The following is a 21,355-nucleotide window of genomic DNA, read 5'->3' as shown; positions in this document are numbered from 1 at the left end:
CCAATGAAACGCCGGTAAATAAATCCCAGCATACACCGCGGACTACTTGGCGTTCGGGGGAAAATCTAGTCGGCGGCTGCAAGTCAGTTGGAAAACTTAATGTTGATCCATAAATAAGGTATTATAAGGCGCATGGTCAGCTTTTGAAAAAAATAAAGGCTTTTAGGTGCGCCTCATAGTGCGGAAAATACGGTACATATTTATTCCATAAAACATTTTATGGAGGAAATGTGCATCATGTGCAAAATGCTCACAGAAGAATAACTGATTAATTTACAGGGCTATCCCGTGTTAATTGTTCAACTATTACCGTAAATTCCGGACTATAGAGTGCACCTGATTATAAGCCACACCCACCACATTTTAAGAGGATAACCGCTTTTGTACTTACACAAGCCGCATGCGCCCACATTAAAACATGTAACACAATCACACAATTGACCGAAACCCGACTTTGAGTCCCGCGATTGTAACTGGATATAAAGTTCACAGTCCAAAAACAACAGCCGGCAAAATGATACCGGTACTTAAGGTTTGATGCAGACCTGCAGAGTCCGGGTCCCGTTGAAAATAAACCAAGGAAAAAATATGTATATTTCCTAAGGTAAGGGTGGGAAAAATATATATCCACTATTGTCCGCTGCGTCCACAAACAGGTCTCACCTTTACTCCACTTCCCATCAGCCCCCGTTGTTTTCGCCCCTTCTTTTTGATTCGCCCGTGGAAAACATATCAGAATAAGACTCTGAAATAAATACATTACAAAAATATACAGTTGCAAATACATACTATACATGGTTACACATATTTACAAAGAAAGACGGTACACCGAGAGAGTTTTCAAAGCTTTAATAATAATATTACAACTTTCATCCCAAACCGTGCCTGTGAAGGGTAGCAAAACGCTACTAAGAACACGCTCGCAACACAGTAAACGGGTCTGTTAAAAAAATATACAGTACTTGTAGAAATCACAGTAAGCCGTCCTCATCTTCCTCCTCATAACTGACGTCATCAAAGTCGTCTTCCCCAGTATGGGAAAGAGACTTTTTCATACAGACGTCGTCCCATGCTCCCTTACTCAAAAACACGCTAGTAACACACTCGCTAAGTAAAGTTTACGTGCAGTAGCTCTGTTTCCTTCTTTATCGGACTTCTCGATTGCTTTTAGTTTGAAAGCTGCGTCATGTGCCTTTCTTATTGCAATTTACATGGTGCGATATGTCTACGCTAATTTAAATTGTGCACAAGCTAAGAAGTTGCAGTCTTCCTCGGCGCATATATTCCACCGGTTTAAATTTTACCTTTTGTACTCGAGCGCCGCTGGCGGCTGTTAGAAAAATTACATACATTGGCTGCATCACTGAATAAGCCGCAGGGTTGAACTTTTGGGAAAAAAGTAGCGGCTTATAGTCCGTAATTTACGGTATGTTATAGAATAGTGTCATGATTACTGATGTGACCCAGCTGTGTCCGCTCATTTGGCGCCAACCGCCGCGGGTTCTGATTGGCTCCCTGTCACTATTTGAACCCTGTCTTGTCAATCTCCTGTTGTCAGTCCGTCTGCGAACCTCTGTGTATACTAGGCAAGCCTTTTTCAACCCTGACTCCCACCTGTCCCGTTTTTGCTTCCGGCTTCGACCCGTTTTGATCCTGACCACGTCTGCTCTCCCGTCCCGGCTTCCGACCTCTTTTTGTCCCCGATTACGTCTACTTTCCCGTTCTGGCTTACGACTCGTTTCCCGACCACGCCTTGCTCTCCCAGTCCAGGCTACCGACCAGGTTTTCCCTCCCTGACACCGCCATCGCTCGCTACGGAAGATCCACTTCCGTGTTCGGATCACAATCCGAGTACGAGAGCGTCTTGCTTCCCGCGCCCAGCGAGCATCGTATCGTGGGCGCAGCCCTTCCTCTTTCCTTCAATAAAACTTGTGGCAAACGCTACGGAATTGGGTCCTGTTTCCGTTCTTGTCCTGATAAATAGAATAAGATAACAGTCTCTATTGTGATTGAATACATGCAATTGCAAATAAGTGCAAACAACGGGATTAGACGTGGTGATCCAGGATAAACATGTGATAAAAGACTTATATATATTTAAAAAATAATATTAGCATGGATAATGGGTATTACCAGGCTTTTTAGTATTGCTAAAATTTGTTTCTAATTAAGGGAAAAAAAACAGCAGATATATTTTGGCCTGTTCCTGCACCAGTGATCTGGTGCTCGCTGGACGCAAGGTGATCACGCAATCAGATCGTGATCCGAATACGGAAGTGGACCTTCCGGAGCGAGAAATGGCGTTTTTAAGGATGGAAAAACAGGTCGGTAGCCGGGACAGGAGAGCAAAAACGTGATTCGGATCAGAAATGGGTCGTAAGCTGGGCACACGTGGTCGGAATCAAAAAACAGGTCGGAGCCGGAGACAAACTGGGAGATCAGGAACGGACGGGTGCAAAAACGGGACAGAAGGGAGTCAGGGTCAAAATGCTTGCCTTGTGATAACAGAGGTTTGCTGACGGACTGACAAACGGGGAGTGACAGGACTGGACTGACAGCGAGCCAGTGCTGTTCAGCTAAAATCTGGGTAAAATGATCATAATTTTTTAACCAAATATGCTTCTGTTGGTCCTAGACTACCCTTATATCTTTCTCAAAAATAATAATAATCAAAAAGTATGGGTAAAAGGTTTGCTTTCTGCATATAAAGCATGAAAAAATCAACAAGTCAACCATAACTCGGCTTTCCCTTCATTTAAAAGGTAGGCTTCGTAAAAAACGACGTACAAGCCGGAGGTAATTGTTTTTACAGCCGCATACTTTGATTGGTTAGAAAATAGCGAGAGTTATTTTTAGCAAGGTCATGTCACGACAATCCTTTTTCATTTGTTTTATTTTTACTCTCTTTTTTACCACAACGTGTTTCATTCGGCTCCATTGTTCCATCCGTGACCCCGATCCCGTGGCGCTTTCGTAATTGCCGAAATGACACCAAAACAGAACGAGCGTGGCGGTGCGAGGACCCTAGCAACAGGGAACGTGTGAAGGAGGCGGTGTGGGGGGAGAAGATGCAGAACATCAATAAATAATGGGCCCGGGCGAGGAGGAGGAAATATGGGCCTCGTTATCTTTGGGCCGACGCCTTCATTTGCATGTGGAAAAATGCGGCTGCTGCTCACTGGCTTGTTTCGCATCCGATGCGTACGCACCGAAATGGCCTACTGTATGCGGACTATTTATAGATGGTGCGGGTTTATTTTTTCCCTCTCGTGCACGTTTATCAAATTATCTCTCGTTTTCGTTTTTATTTGTCACAGCAAATGTTTTGGATTTAAAGTTGCCGGATTACAGAACTCAAGAAGAACTACAATGTAGGGGTGCATCGATTTATTAGCGTAAACACGCTAATTTTTATTAGTTTTATTATCAGGGTTTATATGGGTGCTTGAAATCCTTAAAACTGCTTGAATTTTTATGGAAAGACCTTGAGTTCTATCATTAGTTGCTAGTCAAGACTGTCAGGACCAGAACAGGCAACAGGACCCACTCGCGTAACGTTACTCAGTTTTATTGGGAAAGGAGCGCACACTTTGTCCGGAGATCGTTGGTCGCGGAAAGTAGGTAGCTCAGCCACGGAAGATGGACTTCCCTTGCTAGCGATGAGGGTGTCTGAAACGGAAAAAGTCAAAATCAAACAGATTGTGGCGAGAGCAAAACAGGAGCAAAAACACAGGAAAAATGGAGATTCTCAGACGCACCGACAAAAGGCTAAAGACAAGACAGTGTTTGAATATTCACAGGGAGCCAATCTGTCAACGGACTGCAGCTGGTGTCCATGGGCGGGGCCAATTGGGCGCCATGGCAACCGTGACAGAAGCTGGCGCCACTCGGCAGGCCCAATTGGGCAACCGTGACATAGATTAAGGTAGTGCTGGTGTTAAGTAGGGATTTTTCCACTACCTTATAAGTTTTGTTCTTGTGGCGCTCCCGGTCTAAAAGTTATTGTCAGCCATTTTGACGGCACACTTGTGAATCCTACGTGCCATAGTCCTGTAGCTCATTTGTGCTACTAATCTTCTATTAAAGTAAAACTTAAAATTAACGCTTCATCTCAGCTCCAGTGTCATGATTGCCCTCACCTGCTTGTTGCCTGATTGATTCACCACCTATTTAAACTCAGTACTCCAGTCACTCCTGGTGAGTCTGTCAGCAAACCTCCACATACGCAGGGCAAGCACTTTGACTCTGGCTCCCGTCTGTCCCGTCTTCATCCATATTCCACTCGTCTGTTCCTGTTTTCTGTTTGACCTCATTTTGCCCACTGACGACGCTCTGATCTCCCGCTCAAGCTAATGACCCGTTTTTGCCCACCAACCACGCCCCTTTTGTCAGTCCGTCTGCGCATCTGTTTTTACACTGCAATCCCTTTTTCGACTCTGACTCTAGGCTGTCCCGTTTTTTGATCCTGTTTGTGTCCCGCTACGACCTGTTTTGATCCCGACCACGTCTGCTTCCCCGTCCTGGCTTACGACCCATTGTTGATCCCAACTACGTCTCCTCTACCGTCCTGGCTTACGAGCCATTTTTGATCCCGACTACATCTGCTCTCCTGTCCTGGCTTAAGACTCGATTCCGACCTGACCACGTTTTTGATCTCCTGTCCCAGCTAACGACCCGTTTTTGATCCTGACCACGTTTTTGCTCTCTTGTCCCACTTCCGTATTCGGATCACGATCCGATTGTGTGAGTGGCTTGCTTCCTGCGTCCAGCGAGCACCGGATCGCGGGCGCAACCCTTCCTCTTTCTATCAATAAACTTGTGGTTAACGCTACGCATTTGGTTCCTGATTCCGTTCTGGTCGTGACAATACCTTTAAAATAAGACTGGTATTGGCAGTTAACTTCAGTATTTCCAATTTGATTACAAAATAATGCATTTTTCTATCACAAGTCAAAGAAAGCAGTTTGCTCACGATAAAATATTCAACACAGCACTCGCTTTCTTAGAAATTGCCTCCCTGGAAATTCTTTCTTTGCGCTAATGGCTGATATTGAAGCTCAAATGGAGCTCATGCAAAATTGCCACAATGTGGGCTCTCCTGGAGGCTACGTTGCCTGTTTCTGGATGAACAGACTTTTTATGAAGAAAAGCATTTATGTCCGGTAAAAATGCGCGCAGTAAACCAAAACAAGACTTACCGGATGAGTTTTATGTCAAATAGACGGCGCTGCCTTTTTGCTACTTTTTGACCACTTCCTTAAAAGTGCTACGAAACACAAACCAGTCCAAAAACCATAAGTATTTAGGTATATGTAGTGGACGAGAGGTAAGATCTTGGACTATGACCCAAACCTGGGCTGAATTTCGGACTGGGTTTGAGCACAAAATGTTGATCATTAAGTCAGGCCGGGCTTTTACCACATTTCAGACTTCAAAAATCAACATTTTCTATCCAAATCCAGCTTTAAACTTCTCGGACCTGCCTGGTGTGTTCCTCGTTCTTCATGATGCTCTCTGCGCTTTAAACAGACCTCAGTGCAGGTGCATTTATACAGAGCAACTTACGAACAAATTCAACTTACGAACGATTGTCCGAAATCTCATTCGTAAGTAGGGCAGCATATATATATATATAATCTCATGGGTTCTAATCCAGCTACCTGTGCAGAGTTTGCATGTTCTCCCTGTGCTTGTGTGGGTTTCCCCCAGACACTCCAGTTTCCTCCCACATTCAGAAGACATGCATGTCAGGTTGATTGGCCGGTCCAAATTGTCCCTAGGTGTGAATGAGCGAGCGAATTGTCTGTCCCTGTGTCCCCCGTGACCAGTCAAGGGTGTCCCCTGCCCACTGCCCAAAGTCGGCTGGGATGGGCTCCAGCACCCCTGCCTACCCTACTGAGTATAAGCTGCGAAAAAATTGGACAGACTTGTGTATGCGTGTGTTGTCAGGACCAGAACAGACACAGGACCCACTTGCGTTTCTCACAGGTTTTTATTGGAAGGAAGAGAAAGGGCTGCGCCCACGATCCTGTGTTCGCTGGACGTGGGAAGCAAGTCTCTCTGGTACTTAAATTGAAATGAAATGAAATGAAATGATTTGCATTTCTATAGCGCTTTTCAAGTCAAGACTTCCCAAAGCGCTTTACAGTGTGCTTCACATTTCCCAATAGCGGCCGTGCAGCCATGTAAGGCGCTAACCTGCTTATTGGGGGCATTAGTTCAGTGTCTTACCCAAGGACACTTCGACATGTAACACAGAGGAGCCGGGATTCGAACTGCGATCTCTTAATCCCAAGACGAGCGCTCTACCTCCTGAGCCACTACCGCCCCCTTTGTGCTCCGAACGCAGAAGTGAATCTTCCGTGGTGAGCGATGGCGCTGTCAGGGACGAAAAAAAGCGGGTTCGTAGCCGGGACAGGAGAGCAAAAACGTGGTCGGGGTCAGAAGCAAGTCAAAAGCCAGAAAAGAAGAGAAGACGTAGTCGGGGACAAAAAGAGGTCAGAAGCCGGGACGGGAGAGCAGACGTGGTCAGGATCAAAAACGGGTCAAAGTCGGGGACAGACGGGATCAAAAAACAGGTGGGAGTCAGGGTCAAAAAAGGCTTGCCTAGTGTTCACTGAGGTTCGCAGACAGACTGACAAAAAGGGACAGACGGGACTAGGTTCAAATACTGATAATGAGCCAATCAGAACCCACGACAGTTGGCGCCAAAATTTTGAATCTTGATATTAAAATAAAAATGGAAAAAAAAAATATTCATGAAATGCTTTTTTCTTGCTATGAGTAAAAAAAAAATTTCAATACTTGTGATATTTGTGTGCAAACATGTACGCTAATAAATGACAGCAGCTCTGTTTCTTGCTAGCTTGTCAAGAAAGCATGAATCAAAGCTGAGGGAAGCGATCTAGTGATTAATATTTGACTCCGTCTGCCGCTTCCAGGAGAAGGAATCTGCGGACCGCACCAAACGAGCCGGTCCACTAATGAGACTCGACTAGAAAATAGCCGAATTTTCCACTATCCACTCGCCCGAGATGGCCGCCGATTGAATCCGTCGTGCCGCGAAAGACGGAAATTGCGCTTTTGACTCTTCCTGCCGATCCCGGCGAGTGTTATGACAAGCCGCTTGTCACCGCGGAGGGAGTAGCGCTCTTAAAGTACTCATTATCCTGTAAGACTTCCTGGCAGGGGGGCAAACAAAGGTGGCGGCGAAATTGCAGCCTACGTCTCGTGCGGCCACACAACGGATGCAAACATTTCATTCTTAGCTCGGCTAGCGTGACGCCGGTTGATAAACAATGACGCTTGTTAACTCTTTCGATGCATGGGGTTGGGAACCTGTGGCTCGCGAGCATTATATGGCTCTTTTCATGAGTACATAGTGATAAAATGCTTCTTGCTCAAATTTCAAAACGGGTATGCTAAGTGCCAGGTTTGGTACTTGCTTAGCTGAAGCTGCTTTGACCATATGTGCTGTTCGGTCCAATATAATTATCTACAGTTTACAGTTAAGGTGTCACACCAACAGACCCTCTTTATCCTTTATATTGAAGCTGCTTATGATAAAAACCCACACAACAAACTGTAATTCCCCAAAAACGCAAGCCTAGCAAACAGAACCATTTGATTGGGTGAGCGGTAGGGGTGGGCAAAGCTATGCAATGTGAAAGTTCTGCTTGCAACGGTTGGGCTTGCTGCCCTCAGTAGGGTCGCGGGGAGCTTTATTTTGATATGTCCAATGTCAGGACCAGAACGAAAACAGGACCCAATTGGGTAGCCGTTACCACAAGTTTTATTGAAGGAAAGAGGAAGGGCTGAGCCCACGAACCGGTGTTCGCTGGACACGGGAAGCAAGTCGCTCTCGTACTCCGATTGTGATCCAAACACAGAAGTGGATCTTCCGTAGCGAGCGATGGCGGTGTCAGGGACGGAAAAAATGGTCGGTAGCCGGGACTGAAAGAGCAAGGCGTGGTCGGGGTCGGAGACGGGTTGTAAGCCAGAACGGGAGAGTAGACGTAGTCTGGGACAAAAAGAGTTCGTAGCCAGGACTGGAGAGCAGACGTGGTCGGAATCAAAACAGGTCGTAGCCGCAGACAGACGGGAGCAAAAACGGGACAGGTGAATAAGACTTGCCTAATATACACTGAGGTTTGCAGATGGACTGACAAAAGGGGACAGACAGGAATGGGTTTGAATAAGGACAGGGAGCCAATCAGAACCCGCGGCGGGTGGCGCACAGGTGATTCACATCAGTAATCATGACATCCACTGCCTTTAGAGCGCAGGTGTCAAACAGGCGGCCTGCGGGCCAGATCAGGCCCGCTAAAGGATTGAATCCGGCCCGCGAGACAACACTCAGAGAAGCGCAAGAGAAAAAACAAGCTGCAGGTTGAAATATGTCAACTTGACAAAGACACTGTACTTGTATTTCTCTCTCTCTCTGTCTCTCTCTTTCACTCTCTGTGTCCCTCTTTTTGTCTTCCTTTGTTGCTCTTTGTTTCTTTCTCTCTGTGTGTCTTTTTAACTTCTTTTGCGCTAACTTCCTTTTTCCTTTTCTCTCTTTTCTCTTTCTCTCTTCCTACCCTTCACGCTTTCTTTTCTCTTTTCTCTCCGTCTGTCTTTCTATTTCTCTTTGGATTTCTTTCTTCCTCTCCCTTTCTTTTTCCCCTCTCTCACAACTTTTTATCTCTTGTTTCTCACGCTCGAACAAAGACACTGTAATTGTATTTCTTTTTCTCTCTCTCTTTTCCACACATTTTCTCCCACTCTGTCTCTCTGTCTTTCACTCTCTGTGTCTCTTTTTGTCTTCCTTTGTTGCTCTCTGTTTCTTTCTCTCTGTGTGTCTTTTTAACTTCTTTTGCGCTAACTTCCTTTTTCCTTTTCTCCTTCTCTCTTCCTACCCTTTGCGCTTTCTTTTCTCTTTTCTCTCCTTCTATCTTTCTATTTCTCTTTGGATTTCTTTCTTCCTCTCCCTTTCTTTTTCCCCTCTCTCACGACTTTTTAATCTTTTGTTTCTCACGCTCGAACAAAGACACTGTACTTGTATTTCTTTTCCTCCTTCTCTTTCCACCCCTTTTCTCCCACTCTGTCTCTCTTTCACTCTCTGTGTCTCTTTTTGTCTTCCTTTGTTGCTCTTTCTTTCTTTCTCTCTGTGTGTCTTTTTAACTTCTTTTGTGCTAACTTCCTTTTTCCTATTCTCTCTTTTCTCTTTCTCTCTTCCTACCCTTCGCACTTTCTTTTCTCTCCTTCTGTCTTTCTATTTCTCTTTGGATTTCTTTCTTCCTCCCCCTTTCTTTTTCCCCTCTCTCAAGACTTTTTCTCTTTTTTTTCTCACGCTGTCTCTCTTTTTCTTTATTCGTCCCACCCTCTCTCCTTTTCCCTCCCTCTTTCTCTTATTTCTTTATCTCCTTTTCTTTCTCTTTAATCTACGAGTCCGGCCTCCGACAGAATGTTTGTTCTATCGTGTGGCCCCCGACTTAAAATGAGTTTGACACCCCTGCTTTAGAGCTTCAAAACTAAATTTCTTTTGTCAACGAGTTAAAATGGCAAAAAGTGACTGGCACCCTCCCTTTAGAGAAAAAACATCCAGCATGGAATGAGTTAAATAATCAACGACGCCAGTCAGGGCGGAGACGTGGCTCCTTCTCCATTACTCTAATGATCCCATAAGACGATTGATATTTGATTGATGTAACTGCTGATGTAAATCCGAGAATGTGCTCGTCTTTACAATTCCTTTACGTTCTTGTTCCTCTTGTGTTCCAGGTAACAGGTTCTTGCTGACCTCCTTTGGAGCTTTATACATCTCAGATGTTCAGAAGGAGGACGCCCTGTCCACCTACCGATGCATCACCAGGCATAAATACAGCGGGGAGACGCGACAGAGCAACGGAGCCAGGCTCTCTGTAATGGGTGAGATCCATTCTTAGGGTTTCGATGGAAATCTACTGGGGTTGTCACAAATCTCAGGTTTTGGTTTGATCAAACTTGGTCTACTCGTTGATCGTGAAGGCAGAACACAAACTGGACGTGGGAAGCAAGTCGCTCTGGTACTTAAATTTAATTCTTTTGGATGAAAAGGCAGGCAGCACGGCGGCGCAGTGGTTAGCGCGTGTACGGCACAGTTCTAAGGTCTTGGGAACCTCCTGTGTGGGTTCAAATCCAGCTACCAGACTTCCTGGGCGGAGTTTGTATGTTCTCCCCGTGCTTGCGTGGGTTTCCTCCGGGCACTCCGGTTTCCTCCCACATTCCAAAAACATGCATGTCAGGATAATTGGCCGGTCCAAATTGTCCCTAGGTGTGAATGAGCGAGCGAGTTGTCTGTCCCTGTGTGCCCTGCGATGGGCTGGCAACCAGTTCAGGGTGTCCCCTGCCCACTGCCCGATGATTGCTAGGATGGGCTCCAGCACCCCCGCGACCCTACTGAGGATAAGCGGTTCAGATAATGGATGGATGGAGATGAAAAGGCACAGGACTTAGTTTTGCTGGCATTGCGTATCATCCATTCATCCATCCATTATCTGCACCTGTCACGGACCAGGAACGGAGACGGGACCCACTTACTCAGCTTTATTTAGAAGGAGGAAAGGGCTTGCACCCACGATCCGGGGATCGTCTGTCACGGATAGCAGATCGCTGGGAACACGGAAGTGGAAAAGAACAGGTCGATGGTTGGACGGAGGAGCAAAAACATAAAACGGGTTCAGAAAAAGGTCGGCGACGGGAATCATACGGAGAAAAGGGCAGGCTACAGTCAGGAGTCACAAAAGTTTGCCTAGCGTATAGCGTAGGTTCATAAACGATCCGACAAATGTTGACAGGAAGGCAGGGGTTTAAAAAATAGGAAGCAGCCAATCAGCGTCCGCGGCTGTTGGCGCCAACGGAGCAGACTCGGGTGCCCTGCATCAGTAATCATGACAGCACCGCTTATCCTCTGTAGGGTCGCGGGGGTGCTGGAGCCCATCCCAGGTATCTTCGGGTAGCGGGCAGGGGACACCCGGGACAATTTAGACCAGCCAATTAACCTGACATGCATGTTTTTGGAATGTGGGAGGAAACCGGAGTGCCCGGAGGAAACCCACGCAAGCATGGGGAGAACATGCAAACTCCACACAGGAGTTTCGATCTCATGACCTAAGGGTTCTTAGGTCATGAGATCGATCCTAAGAACCCTGAGGTCATGAGATCGATCCTGAGGATAAGCAGTGCAGATAATGGATAGGTTTACTTGAATGCTTTTGTGAGGAGGGGGAGTGGACTAATTCGATTATAATTGTTCAATGTGGGGAAAATGTGCTCATTACACGAGCAAATCAAGCTACGAGCGTGAATCTGGAACAAATCAAGCTTGTAAGAAGAGGTACCACTGCAACAGGAAAAGTTATTTTAGGAATGCATATCAAACTGGTAGCTAATTTGTACTAGTTCACACATTAAAGTATTTTATACATTTGACTATAAAGGATTTTATACGATTGACTACAAGTTACATGTTTCCAGTTCAATGCAATAAAGATTTTTATTAACTGTGCTTTAATTCAATGTACAATAAAAGGTTAGGGCAGGCTGTGTGAAATGCATGAGTGGCAGATGTTTTGTCTAGGACACTTCTGATAACATGAGTGGGTTTGCTGACGCAGAACGACCAGGCGCTGTTGTGTGAGATTGTTGAGCACAAAACAACTGCCTTGGCACGCCCATGGGAAGAGCCGACACCCCATCATGCAGGGAGAAGACTACCAATAAGAGAAAGCTAAAGTTAGCTGCAGATGACACATAGCCAATAGGGGAATAGTAGTATGTCTTTGCTTTGTTTGTAGAAATGATCCCAGGCAACTCGGATGGGGGTCGTCTCCTGTTGGGAACACTTAGATCTGCTATTGTGAATAATGAACCCGTCTTGTTTGGTTAATGGAGTCAGATAACTATTTCGAACAATTTGTTAAATGGTACATTTTCGTAGTTTAAATTCCAACAACATACATGTAAATACACCAGTTTTTACATGGTTTCCTGTTTGATTCTGAATCTTGTCCTATAATCTCCCCTCTAGACCCAAATGAGTCTTCACCCTCCATCCTGGACAGTTTCCAATCAGGGGAGGTGCACGCCGGCCAAAGTATCGAGCTTCCCTGCATCGCCGGAGGTTACCCCAGCCCTACCGTGCGTTGGCTTAAAGATGGCCGCCCGCTGCCCTCGGACGCCCGTTGGACCCGGCGTCTGACCGGTCTTACCATCAGCGATTTGAGACAGGAAGACAGCGGCAACTACGCATGCGAAGTCACCAACAGCTTCGGCTCCAAGGAAGTGACCGGACAGCTTCATATAATAGGTGTGTGAAACCCTACATAGACAAACACATGCTAGAGCAGGGGTTGCACTGAAAGTAAAAGCCTTCCAATTTTGTTGTACTTTTGTATAATGACAATGAAGGCCATTTATTCAATTGCAAATCTGTTTTTATTTGTAGATAGATGTTATTTTGTCGTATACTCTCAGTCGGTAGTAATGTTATCTTAATGGTAAGTTTGCAAGCACTGTTTTTTTTTTATTTGAGATTAAAAAATCGCATTGAAATTGCAACACAGGTGTAAAAGATCGCAAATAGGTTTTTTATCGTGTAGCTCTAGCTCTAGCCGACGAAGTTGACTACGCTGATCGGCTACAAGTGCAAAGAATTGGTCCGATTTATCCATTACTGTATCTTGTGCGGGAGAGAATCCTTATTTACAATGTGACGGTTGCCCCGCCCGACATTATTCGTATGTACCCAAGCCCCGGTTCAAGTTCGGTCCGAAACGTAGCAGTGAAACAAAAATAAGTAAAAAGTAATGGAAATTATTTTTCCTTCTGTGCCGCCAGTAGAGGTAAAAAAAAATCCAGCCTGACCAGACCTTTCAAAGGATGGACTAGCCAAAGCCCGATCAATTGACTTAATTTGAGGCACCGAGTCCAAAGCAAACCGGAATTTTCATCATCTATTTGTGAGGACTCAGGAGGAGGAAGGGTGTTTTTGGTACCTCGGGCTTAAGATCTTACCTCCAGCAGCCTGGTACCAAACTACCCACGGATCGGTGCTAACTGACAAACTGCCCTTCTCTCTCTCCTAGTTGGCAGATGATCACATTCACACACTCCTCTCCTTTTTGCTTTCAGGCACACAAACGGTGTCAGTGTCGGTAACAAATATGCGAACGCTACTGTATACGATGCCCTAACATGTCGGGTCTCCGAACGGGCGACGGGGATGTAATTTACTCAGACTGAAGCCAGAACTCAGCTGCCAAAACAAGTCAGCATCACTGGGGAGGAGGGTGAGGAAGACCCTGGTAAAGAGTAAAGACCAGGGGGGAGGGGGATCTGGAACAAAATCAGAAGACGTCCCACCAAGGTCAGGACAGATCAACAGCAATAACACGGTAATGATAGACGAGGTAGAAGCAAACAAAAGGCGAGACGGGAAGAGAATGGAGAGAGGTCGCCACCGGGCACGTCATGACAGGGAACTCTGTGACTTTGACAGGGTGGGTTTGGTGCGGGTGAGGGGCACAGAAATGCCCCCTGGCAGGCACCACCAGCTTCCTCATTGCTCACTGACATTTGCGCAAACGCAGAGTGGACATGGATGCGAAGCGATATTTCCAGCTGCTTTTTAATGAGCGCGTCCGGCTGATTGAGTCACCGGCGTTGATGGCTCGCTCATTTCTGACCCGGAATGTAAACAAACTGTGCTCTCGTGTTACTTCACAGTCACTAAGTAGGAAAATAATAATTCTTTAATGAATGAGAATGCTTTAGTTTGTACCATATTGTCAGCACTGTCAAGCGTATAACCAAAAATCAGTCGCACAGGACTGTAAGGGGCAAAGAGTTTAAACTAACGTAAGACCTTGGGTTGTTAGGATCAGTTATGCCACCTACACCCTAGGAACTGAGCACCAGAGAAGAGCCCCTAGCCCGCTTCTGTATCCTGCCCCGTGACCAGTTTCAAACCTGGTTGGCACTCTTGCGGGTAAGGAGGCGTTCCAGATCCTGACATTACCTTTGTACCTAAGGACGAGATACTTAAATTTTATGGAGGCTGCAGGAACAGGAATAGGTCGGTCATTGCCTTGTGGGCAGGAAATCAGGAGTGGCGGAGGGGCCTTCTCCTTGCCACCGAGATAAGAAACCAGGAACGGCCAAGGGGCTTTTTCCTCGCCTCCGAGGCAGGAAACCATTAGCGGTTGAGGGACCTTCTCCTCGCTATCCAGACAAGAAACCAGGCACGGCCGAGGGGCTTTCTCCTTGCCACTGAGACAGGAAACCACAAGTGGTCGAGGGGCTTTTTCCTCGCCTCCGAGGCAGGAAACCATTAGCGGTTGAGGGACCTTCTCCTCGCCACCCAGACAAGAAACCAGGCGCAGCCGAGGGGCTTTCTCCTTGCCACGAGGCAGGAAACCATAAGTGGTCAAGTGGCTTTTTTCCTCGCCTCTGAGGTAGGAAACCATTAGCGGTTGAGGGACCTTCTCCTTGCCACCCAGACAAGGAACCAGGAGCGGCCGGGGGGCTTTCTCCTTGCTACGAGACAGGAAACCATAAGTGGTCGAGGGGGATTTTCCTCGCCTCCGAGGTAGAAAACCATTAGCGGTTGAGGGACCTTCTCCTTGCCACCCAGACAAGGAACCAGGAGCGGCCGGGGGGCTTTCTCCTTGCTACGAGACAGGAAACCATAAGTGGTCGAGGGGGTTTTTCCTCGCCTCCGAGGCAGGAAACCATTACCTGTTGGGGGACCTTCTCTTTGCCACCCAGACAAGTAACCAGGCACGGCCGAGGGGCTTTCTCCTCGCCACCGAGACAGGAAACCATGAGCGCTCGAGGGGGTTTTTCCTCGCCTCTAAGGCAGGAAACTATTAGCGGTTGAGGGACCTTCTCCTCGCCACCCAGACAAGAAACCAGGCGCGTCCGAGGGACTTTCTCCTTGCCGCTGAGACAGGAACGCATGAGCAGTCGAGGGGCCTCCTCGCCACCGAGACAAGAAACCAGGAGAGGCCGAGGGGCTTTCTCCTCGCCAGGACAGGGACGGGGAAGCCGCACCTAGGTCCTTTGGTGGCTTGACTCATTCTTTTACATTATGTTAGCATCTAGTACACCACCCTCCCCAAGAGGGCGCCAGTCGGGTTTACAGCTGGGCAGGGTTTTCAAACACCACGCACCTGACCGTAACCCTCAACAAAGTTTGGAAAGTATATATATTTTTAATTTACTGAAAATTCTTCAACATCAGCATACTTGACTTCTTATAATCATGATGGACAGAATATGTTTAGCTATCTGTAAAATCATACTCCATTGGCTGAACATTTTAAGTCTATTTTTTCTAGTTTTAAGCTATTTGAACCTGATTTATGGCCAAATATAAACACTTAAAACAGGCAAAAGTGTTTTAACTAGGACATAGTAGCTTTTGTTCGTCAATAGGAAATATCTTACATTTAGGAACATATTGTGTCATCTGCCTAATAGGAGAATTTTGCTTATTTGAATTACCATATGTTTTTTTTAATTATTTTTCAAGAAAGAACGTGAAAAAATACTTTAAATGCCCATAATTTTCCGGAATTTATATATATTTTGTCAGGCTCAGAACAGAAATAGGACCCACTTGCGTTTCTCACAAGTTTTATTGGAAGAAAGGGTTGCGCCCACGTTCCGGTGATTGCTGGACGCGGGAAGCAGGTCGCTCTGAACGCGGAAATAGATTTTCCGTGGCGAGCGATGGCGGTGTCGGGAACGGAAAACAGGTCAGTAGTCGGGACTGGAGAGGAAAAACGTAGTCGGGGTCGAAAACGAGTTGTAAGCTAGGAAAGGAGAGTAGACGTGGTCGGAGACAAAAAGAGGTCGAAAGCCGGGACGGGAGAGTAGACGTGGTCAGGATCACAAACGGGTCGAAGCCGGGGGACAGACGGGAGCAAAAACAGGTGTGAGTCAGTATCGATATTCCTTAAAATTGGCAACATATTGTGTTGTTTTCTCTATAACACAGTTTTGCTATTCGAAGAATAGCAGAAGGAATTTCAAAATGATCATAATTTTCTGCCATGAGAGTAACAATGACTATTTTTGCAGTGTCAGTATGATGAATTACGAATCCGTTATTTCTTTCAGATCCCCTCCGAGTGACCCTATCCCCCAAGAACCTGAAAACGGGGATCAGCAGCACACTCTTCTTCACCTGCACTGTGGAAGGTTCCCCAGAATACAGCATTAGCTGGTACCGGAACACGGAACCCATCTTCCCGGACCAGCACATCTCCATTCAGGGTCAACACAACGACACCTTGCAGATCACTGCAGCGCAGAAGTTCCACTCTGGAGCCTACCAGTGTTTCGCTTCACGCAAAGGACACACATCTCAGGACTTTTCCATCATTCTTCTCGAAGGTATGATACAAAGAAACCGCTTGGAACCTAATAGTCATTCTTCGCCATTTTGCAGTTCCACTGAAAAACAGGGTTGGGTAGGATTACTTTAACTGGATTACTTTCAATGACTTTTGGATTACTCCAATGCTCAATATGCTAATGAAAGACAAAAGAAACTAAATATAAATAAAATGATGACTCACAACACGTGGTAAGCTTTCTCTCCTGGCTTTGATCTCTTTGATCTCCGGCAACATAAAATGCGACAGAAACAAAATGGAAATAAATCCAAACAGCTTGCCAACATCATTTTTGTCGTTCCATGTGTTCCGTTACTCCCCAAGCCTGCACAAAATTTTGTCATTTTAGGAAATACCAACAGGAAAAAGGGACCGAGTCAGAACTCACGTCTTGCGGGGCAGAGGTTTGTTGACGGACTGACAAAGGAAGAGTGCGAGCATTGAGCTTAAATGGACGGAAAGCCAATCTCTCAACGAGCCGCAGCTGGCGCCACATGGGCGGGGCCAATTGGGTGCCACGGCAACCGTGACACATAAATGCACACAAAAGATAAAAAACGCTTATGTAAATCGAATAAATATTTGTAGCTCTGCTAAATACACGATTCGCACCTGATTTTTGAATTCAAATGGTACTGGAGAAAATTGTAAATTAGCATTGAAAGTCCTTGAAAGTGCTTGAATTTGGTGTACAAACCCTGCAAAGGATGTTTTTATTCATGTCACTCACCAAATTAACAAAATACCGTGCTTGTTTGCTTCAAAAATATGCTCCATTGCTGCCTCCCGTATGTTTACTGGGTGCGTTTGTACGTGTCTGGCCAGAAGCATGGACTAACAGGATATATGGATGGATACAATTGTGGAATCCACTACAAATTGTCACAGACCAGGAACGGAGACGGGACCCGATTGCATATGTTTTACTTAATTTTTATTAAAAAGGAGAACAGGACTTGCAACCACAATCCGATGATCGTCGGTCACAGGTAGCAAATAGCAGGAACGCGGAAGTGGCACTTCCGTGTCGAGCGAGGGTAGTCCTTGACAGCGTGAATGAACAGGTTGATGGCCGGGGCGGAAAAGCAAAAACAAACAGGTCTAGAAAAGAGGTCGGCGACAGGTATCAGACAGAAAACAGGGCAGAATAGAGTTGGAGAGTCACAAAAGCTTGCCTAGCTGGGAGCATAGGTTCGCAGACGATCGGTTGGCTTCCTTCCCAAAGACGGGAGTTTAAAAAGAGTCCAACAGCCAATCAGGGTCCGTGGCTGTTGGTGCCAACGGGGCAGCCAAAGGTTTCCCTCATCAGTAATAATGACAAAATGGATGCACATTTTTGCCATGAAGGCAAAAAATAAAATGTAAATTTCCTGGAGAAATCCACGGAATCACACAAGGCAGTTTTTGCCAGTTACCCCGTATATAATATATATATATATATATATATATATATATATATATAGCATACTGATTGGCTTATAATACCGTAAATTCCGGACTATAAAGCGCAACTGATTATAAGCCGCACCCACCACATTTTAAGAGGAAAGACAATTTTGTACATAAACAAGCCGCACCTGTATATAAGCCGCATGCGCCCACATTTAAACATGCAACACAAACACAAAATTAACCCAAACCCGACTTCAAGTCCCGCGATTGAAACTAAATGTCCTTCATTAAAGTCCACGGTCCCAAATTCACAGCCGGCAAAATGAACGGAAAATAATACCAGTACTTAAGGTTAGATGCAGACCTGCAGAGTCCGGGTCCCGTTGAAAATAATACAGGGAAAAAAAGTGTATATTTCCAAAGGTAAAGGTGAGAAAATATATCAGATGAACACATTTACTGACGCAACTCCTTTTTTTCTAACCAACTTTTGACCCCCTCTTCTTTCCTTGTCTGTCCCTCACCTTTAGCGGTCCCCACTTAAACTCGGCTCCCCGCGTTTGTTCCGCCCCTCATTTTTCGTTCACCCGTGCAAAACATATCTGAATAAGTGTCTAAAATAAATACATTACAAATATATACAGTTGCAAATACATATTATACATGGGTTACACATATTTACAAAGAAAGACGGTACACCGAGAGAGTTTTCAAAGCTTTAATGATAATAATATCGCTTTGACAGGGCAGTTAATGGTAGCAACACTCGAGCGCCGCAAGCGGCCGTTAGAAAAATGACATAGATTGGCCGCATCACTGAATAAGCCGCAGGGTTGAAAGTTAGGGAAAAAAGTAGCGGCTTATAGTCCGGAATTTACGGTATGTGTGTATATATATATATATATATATATATATATAGCGAACCGATTGGTTTTTAATCAATTTAGTAGGGGGAAATGTGCTCCTTTTATGAGAAATTTGATCTATCAGTACAATCTTGGAACGAATTAAGCTCTTAAGAAGAGGTTTCACTGTACAGTGGAACCTGGGTTCTCGACCATAATCCGTTCCAGAACCCTGTTCGAAAACCGATTTGTTCGATCACCGAAATCATTTTTCCCATTGAAAATAATGTAAATCGTTTTAATCCGTTCCAACACCTTGAATGTTTACCTTGAATGTTTAACGTAAACATTAAGCTAACCCTGGCTAATCGTACATTCGCGTTATCGTAATCTTCCGTACGAAAGATTACGCTAACACGAACGTGTAAAAATAAAAAAATCAGGTTGTTTACAAGTCATTTAGCACCCGGGTCTCCACAACAAGTGGTGAGCGGTTCATTGGAAAGGGGGCTCTGTTCCAACACCCTGAATGTTGGGCTCCGTTCCAACACCCACATAAAGCTAACCCAGGCTAATGGTACGTTCGCGTTATCGTAATCTTCCTTATGAAAGATTCCCCTAACATGAACGTGTAAAAATTAAAAAATGAGGTCGTTTACAAGTCATTTAGCACCCGGGTGTCATTGGAAAGGGGGCTGCGTTCCAACACCCTGAATGTTGGGCTCCGTTCCAACACCCTGAATGATTAACTTGAATGTTTAACGTAAACAAAGCTAACCCAGGCTAATCGTACGTTATCGTAATCTTCCGTACGAAAGATGACGCTTACACGAACGTGTAAGAATAAAAAATAAAAAATAATTATAAATAGGATTTCTTACCTTTGTGGTGGTCAGCAGAAGGCACAGGTGGACAGTGGGGTATTCCCTAGCAAGATCAGACATTTGATACCTTCATATTTTGCTATTATTTCTTTCTTAAATGCAATAGTTGCACGCACTACTTTTCTTTTTTCACCTGTAGCAACTTTGCTGCTTGCACTGATTTTCTTCGGAGGCATAATAAAGGGCTAAAACACCCGTACGCCGCTCAGCATCGCACCCTAGTCTACGCACTCGCGCATTACCGGTGTTCGAACTCTGATTTTTGGACCGAACAGCGAAGCAAGAATTTCTCGAAATTTTCGGTCGGACACCGATTTGTTCGAACTGAGAGGCGTTCGAAAACAGAGGTTCCACTGTATTAGGTCCCTGTTTTAAGCACCTCATTTGTTAGTTTCGAAGTATTACTGTAGGTTTTTCTTAGTATTTCTGAAGTATGATTTTTATTAAAGTTCTGTAGTTTTTTGTAACTTAACTTAGTTTTATTTTTGTCTTTTGTAACTTAACTTAGTTTTATTTTTGTACTATTTTTGTAGTATTTCTGAAGTATTTTTTATGTAGTATTTCCATAGTAGTATTTTTTTTAGTATTTCTGTAGTACTTTTGTTGTATTCCAAAAAGACATTTTTTTTGCAGATCTGTAGTATTTTTGGATTATTACAGTAGTTTTATGATTATCGTATTTTTGTTGTATAAATGTAGTATTTTTTTTATTATCTCTGTTGTATTTTGTAGTATTTCCATATTAGAATGTTTGTTGTATATCTGTACTATTTCTGTAGTATTTTTGTCATGCAGTGTCACTGTAGTTTTATTTTTGTAGCATTTTTGTGATATATCCATAAGAGAATTTGTGTGGTATCGCTATAGGTGTATTTGCAGTTTCTCTTGTATTCTTCTTGTTAGAATATTTTTGTAGTAATATTTCTCCAATAGTTCATTTTATTATACTTTTCTCATCTCATCTCATCAGCCGTACCGCTTATCCTCATTAGGGTCGCGGGGGGGCTGGAGCCCATCCCAGCAATCATCGGGCAGTGGGCAGGGGACACCCTGAACTGGTTGCCAGCCAATCGCAGGGCACACAGGGACAGACAACTCACTCGCTCATTCACACCTAGGGACAATTTGGACCGGCCAATCCACCTGAAATGCATGTCTTTGGAATGTGGGAGGAAACTGGAGTGCCCGGAGGAAACCCACGCAAGCACGGGGAGAACATACAAACTCCGCACAGGAAGTCTGGAGCTGGATTTGAACCCACGACAGGTTCCCATGACATGAACTGTGCCGCACAAGTGCTAACCACTGCACCGCCGTGCTGCCTTTATGTATTGTTATTTTTCAGTATTTTAGTAGAAATATAATTTATGTATTTTACCGGTGTTCGAACTCTGATTTTTGGACAAGCAAGAATTTCTCGAGGGGCAGCACGGCGGCGCAGTGGTTAGCGCTTGTGCGGCACAGTTCATGTCATGGGAACCTGTCGTGGGTTCAAATCCAGCTCCAGACTTCCTGTGCGGAGTTTGTATGTTCTCCCCGTGCTTTCGTGGGTTTCCTCCGGGCACTCCGGTTTCCTCCCACGTTCCAAAAACATGCATTTCAGGTGAATTGGCCGGTCCAAATTGTCCCTAGGTGTGAATGAGCGAATGAGTTGTCTGTCCCTGTGTGCCCTGCTATTGGCTGGCAACCAGTTCAGGGTGTCCCCTGCCCACTGCCCGGAGATGGCTTAGATGGGCTCCAGCCCCCCCGCGACCCTAATGAGGATAAGCGGTACGGCTATTGAGATGAGATGAAGAATTTCTCGAAATTT

The 21,355-nt window shown here is 45.2% G+C and overlaps 1 protein-coding gene across 2 annotated transcripts in view; it reads left to right on the top strand.

Moving 5' to 3' along the window:
* The window catches only part of LOC148348971 (cell adhesion molecule DSCAML1-like), a 143,246-nt gene that overhangs the window by 51,859 nt on the left and 70,032 nt on the right, over window positions 1–21,355 (top strand). For both annotated transcript variants that reach the window (XM_088320437.1, XM_088320436.1), the window contains exons 4-6: window positions 9,766–9,912; window positions 12,053–12,331; window positions 16,147–16,422. In XM_088320437.1, the coding sequence (XP_088176563.1) occupies window positions 9,766–9,912; window positions 12,053–12,331; window positions 16,147–16,422 (702 nt within the window). The remainder of the gene's footprint in view (window positions 1–9,765; window positions 9,913–12,052; window positions 12,332–16,146; window positions 16,423–21,355) is intronic.

This window comes from Urocampus carinirostris, chromosome 17 (assembly GCF_059441175.1).
Source record: "Urocampus carinirostris isolate Australia breed hairy pipefish chromosome 17, RoL_Ucar_1.0, whole genome shotgun sequence".
Taxonomy (NCBI): Eukaryota; Metazoa; Chordata; class Actinopteri; order Syngnathiformes; family Syngnathidae; genus Urocampus; species Urocampus carinirostris.
Note: the sequence above shows the minus strand (reverse complement) of the source record. Positions and strands in the feature narration are given on the sequence as shown.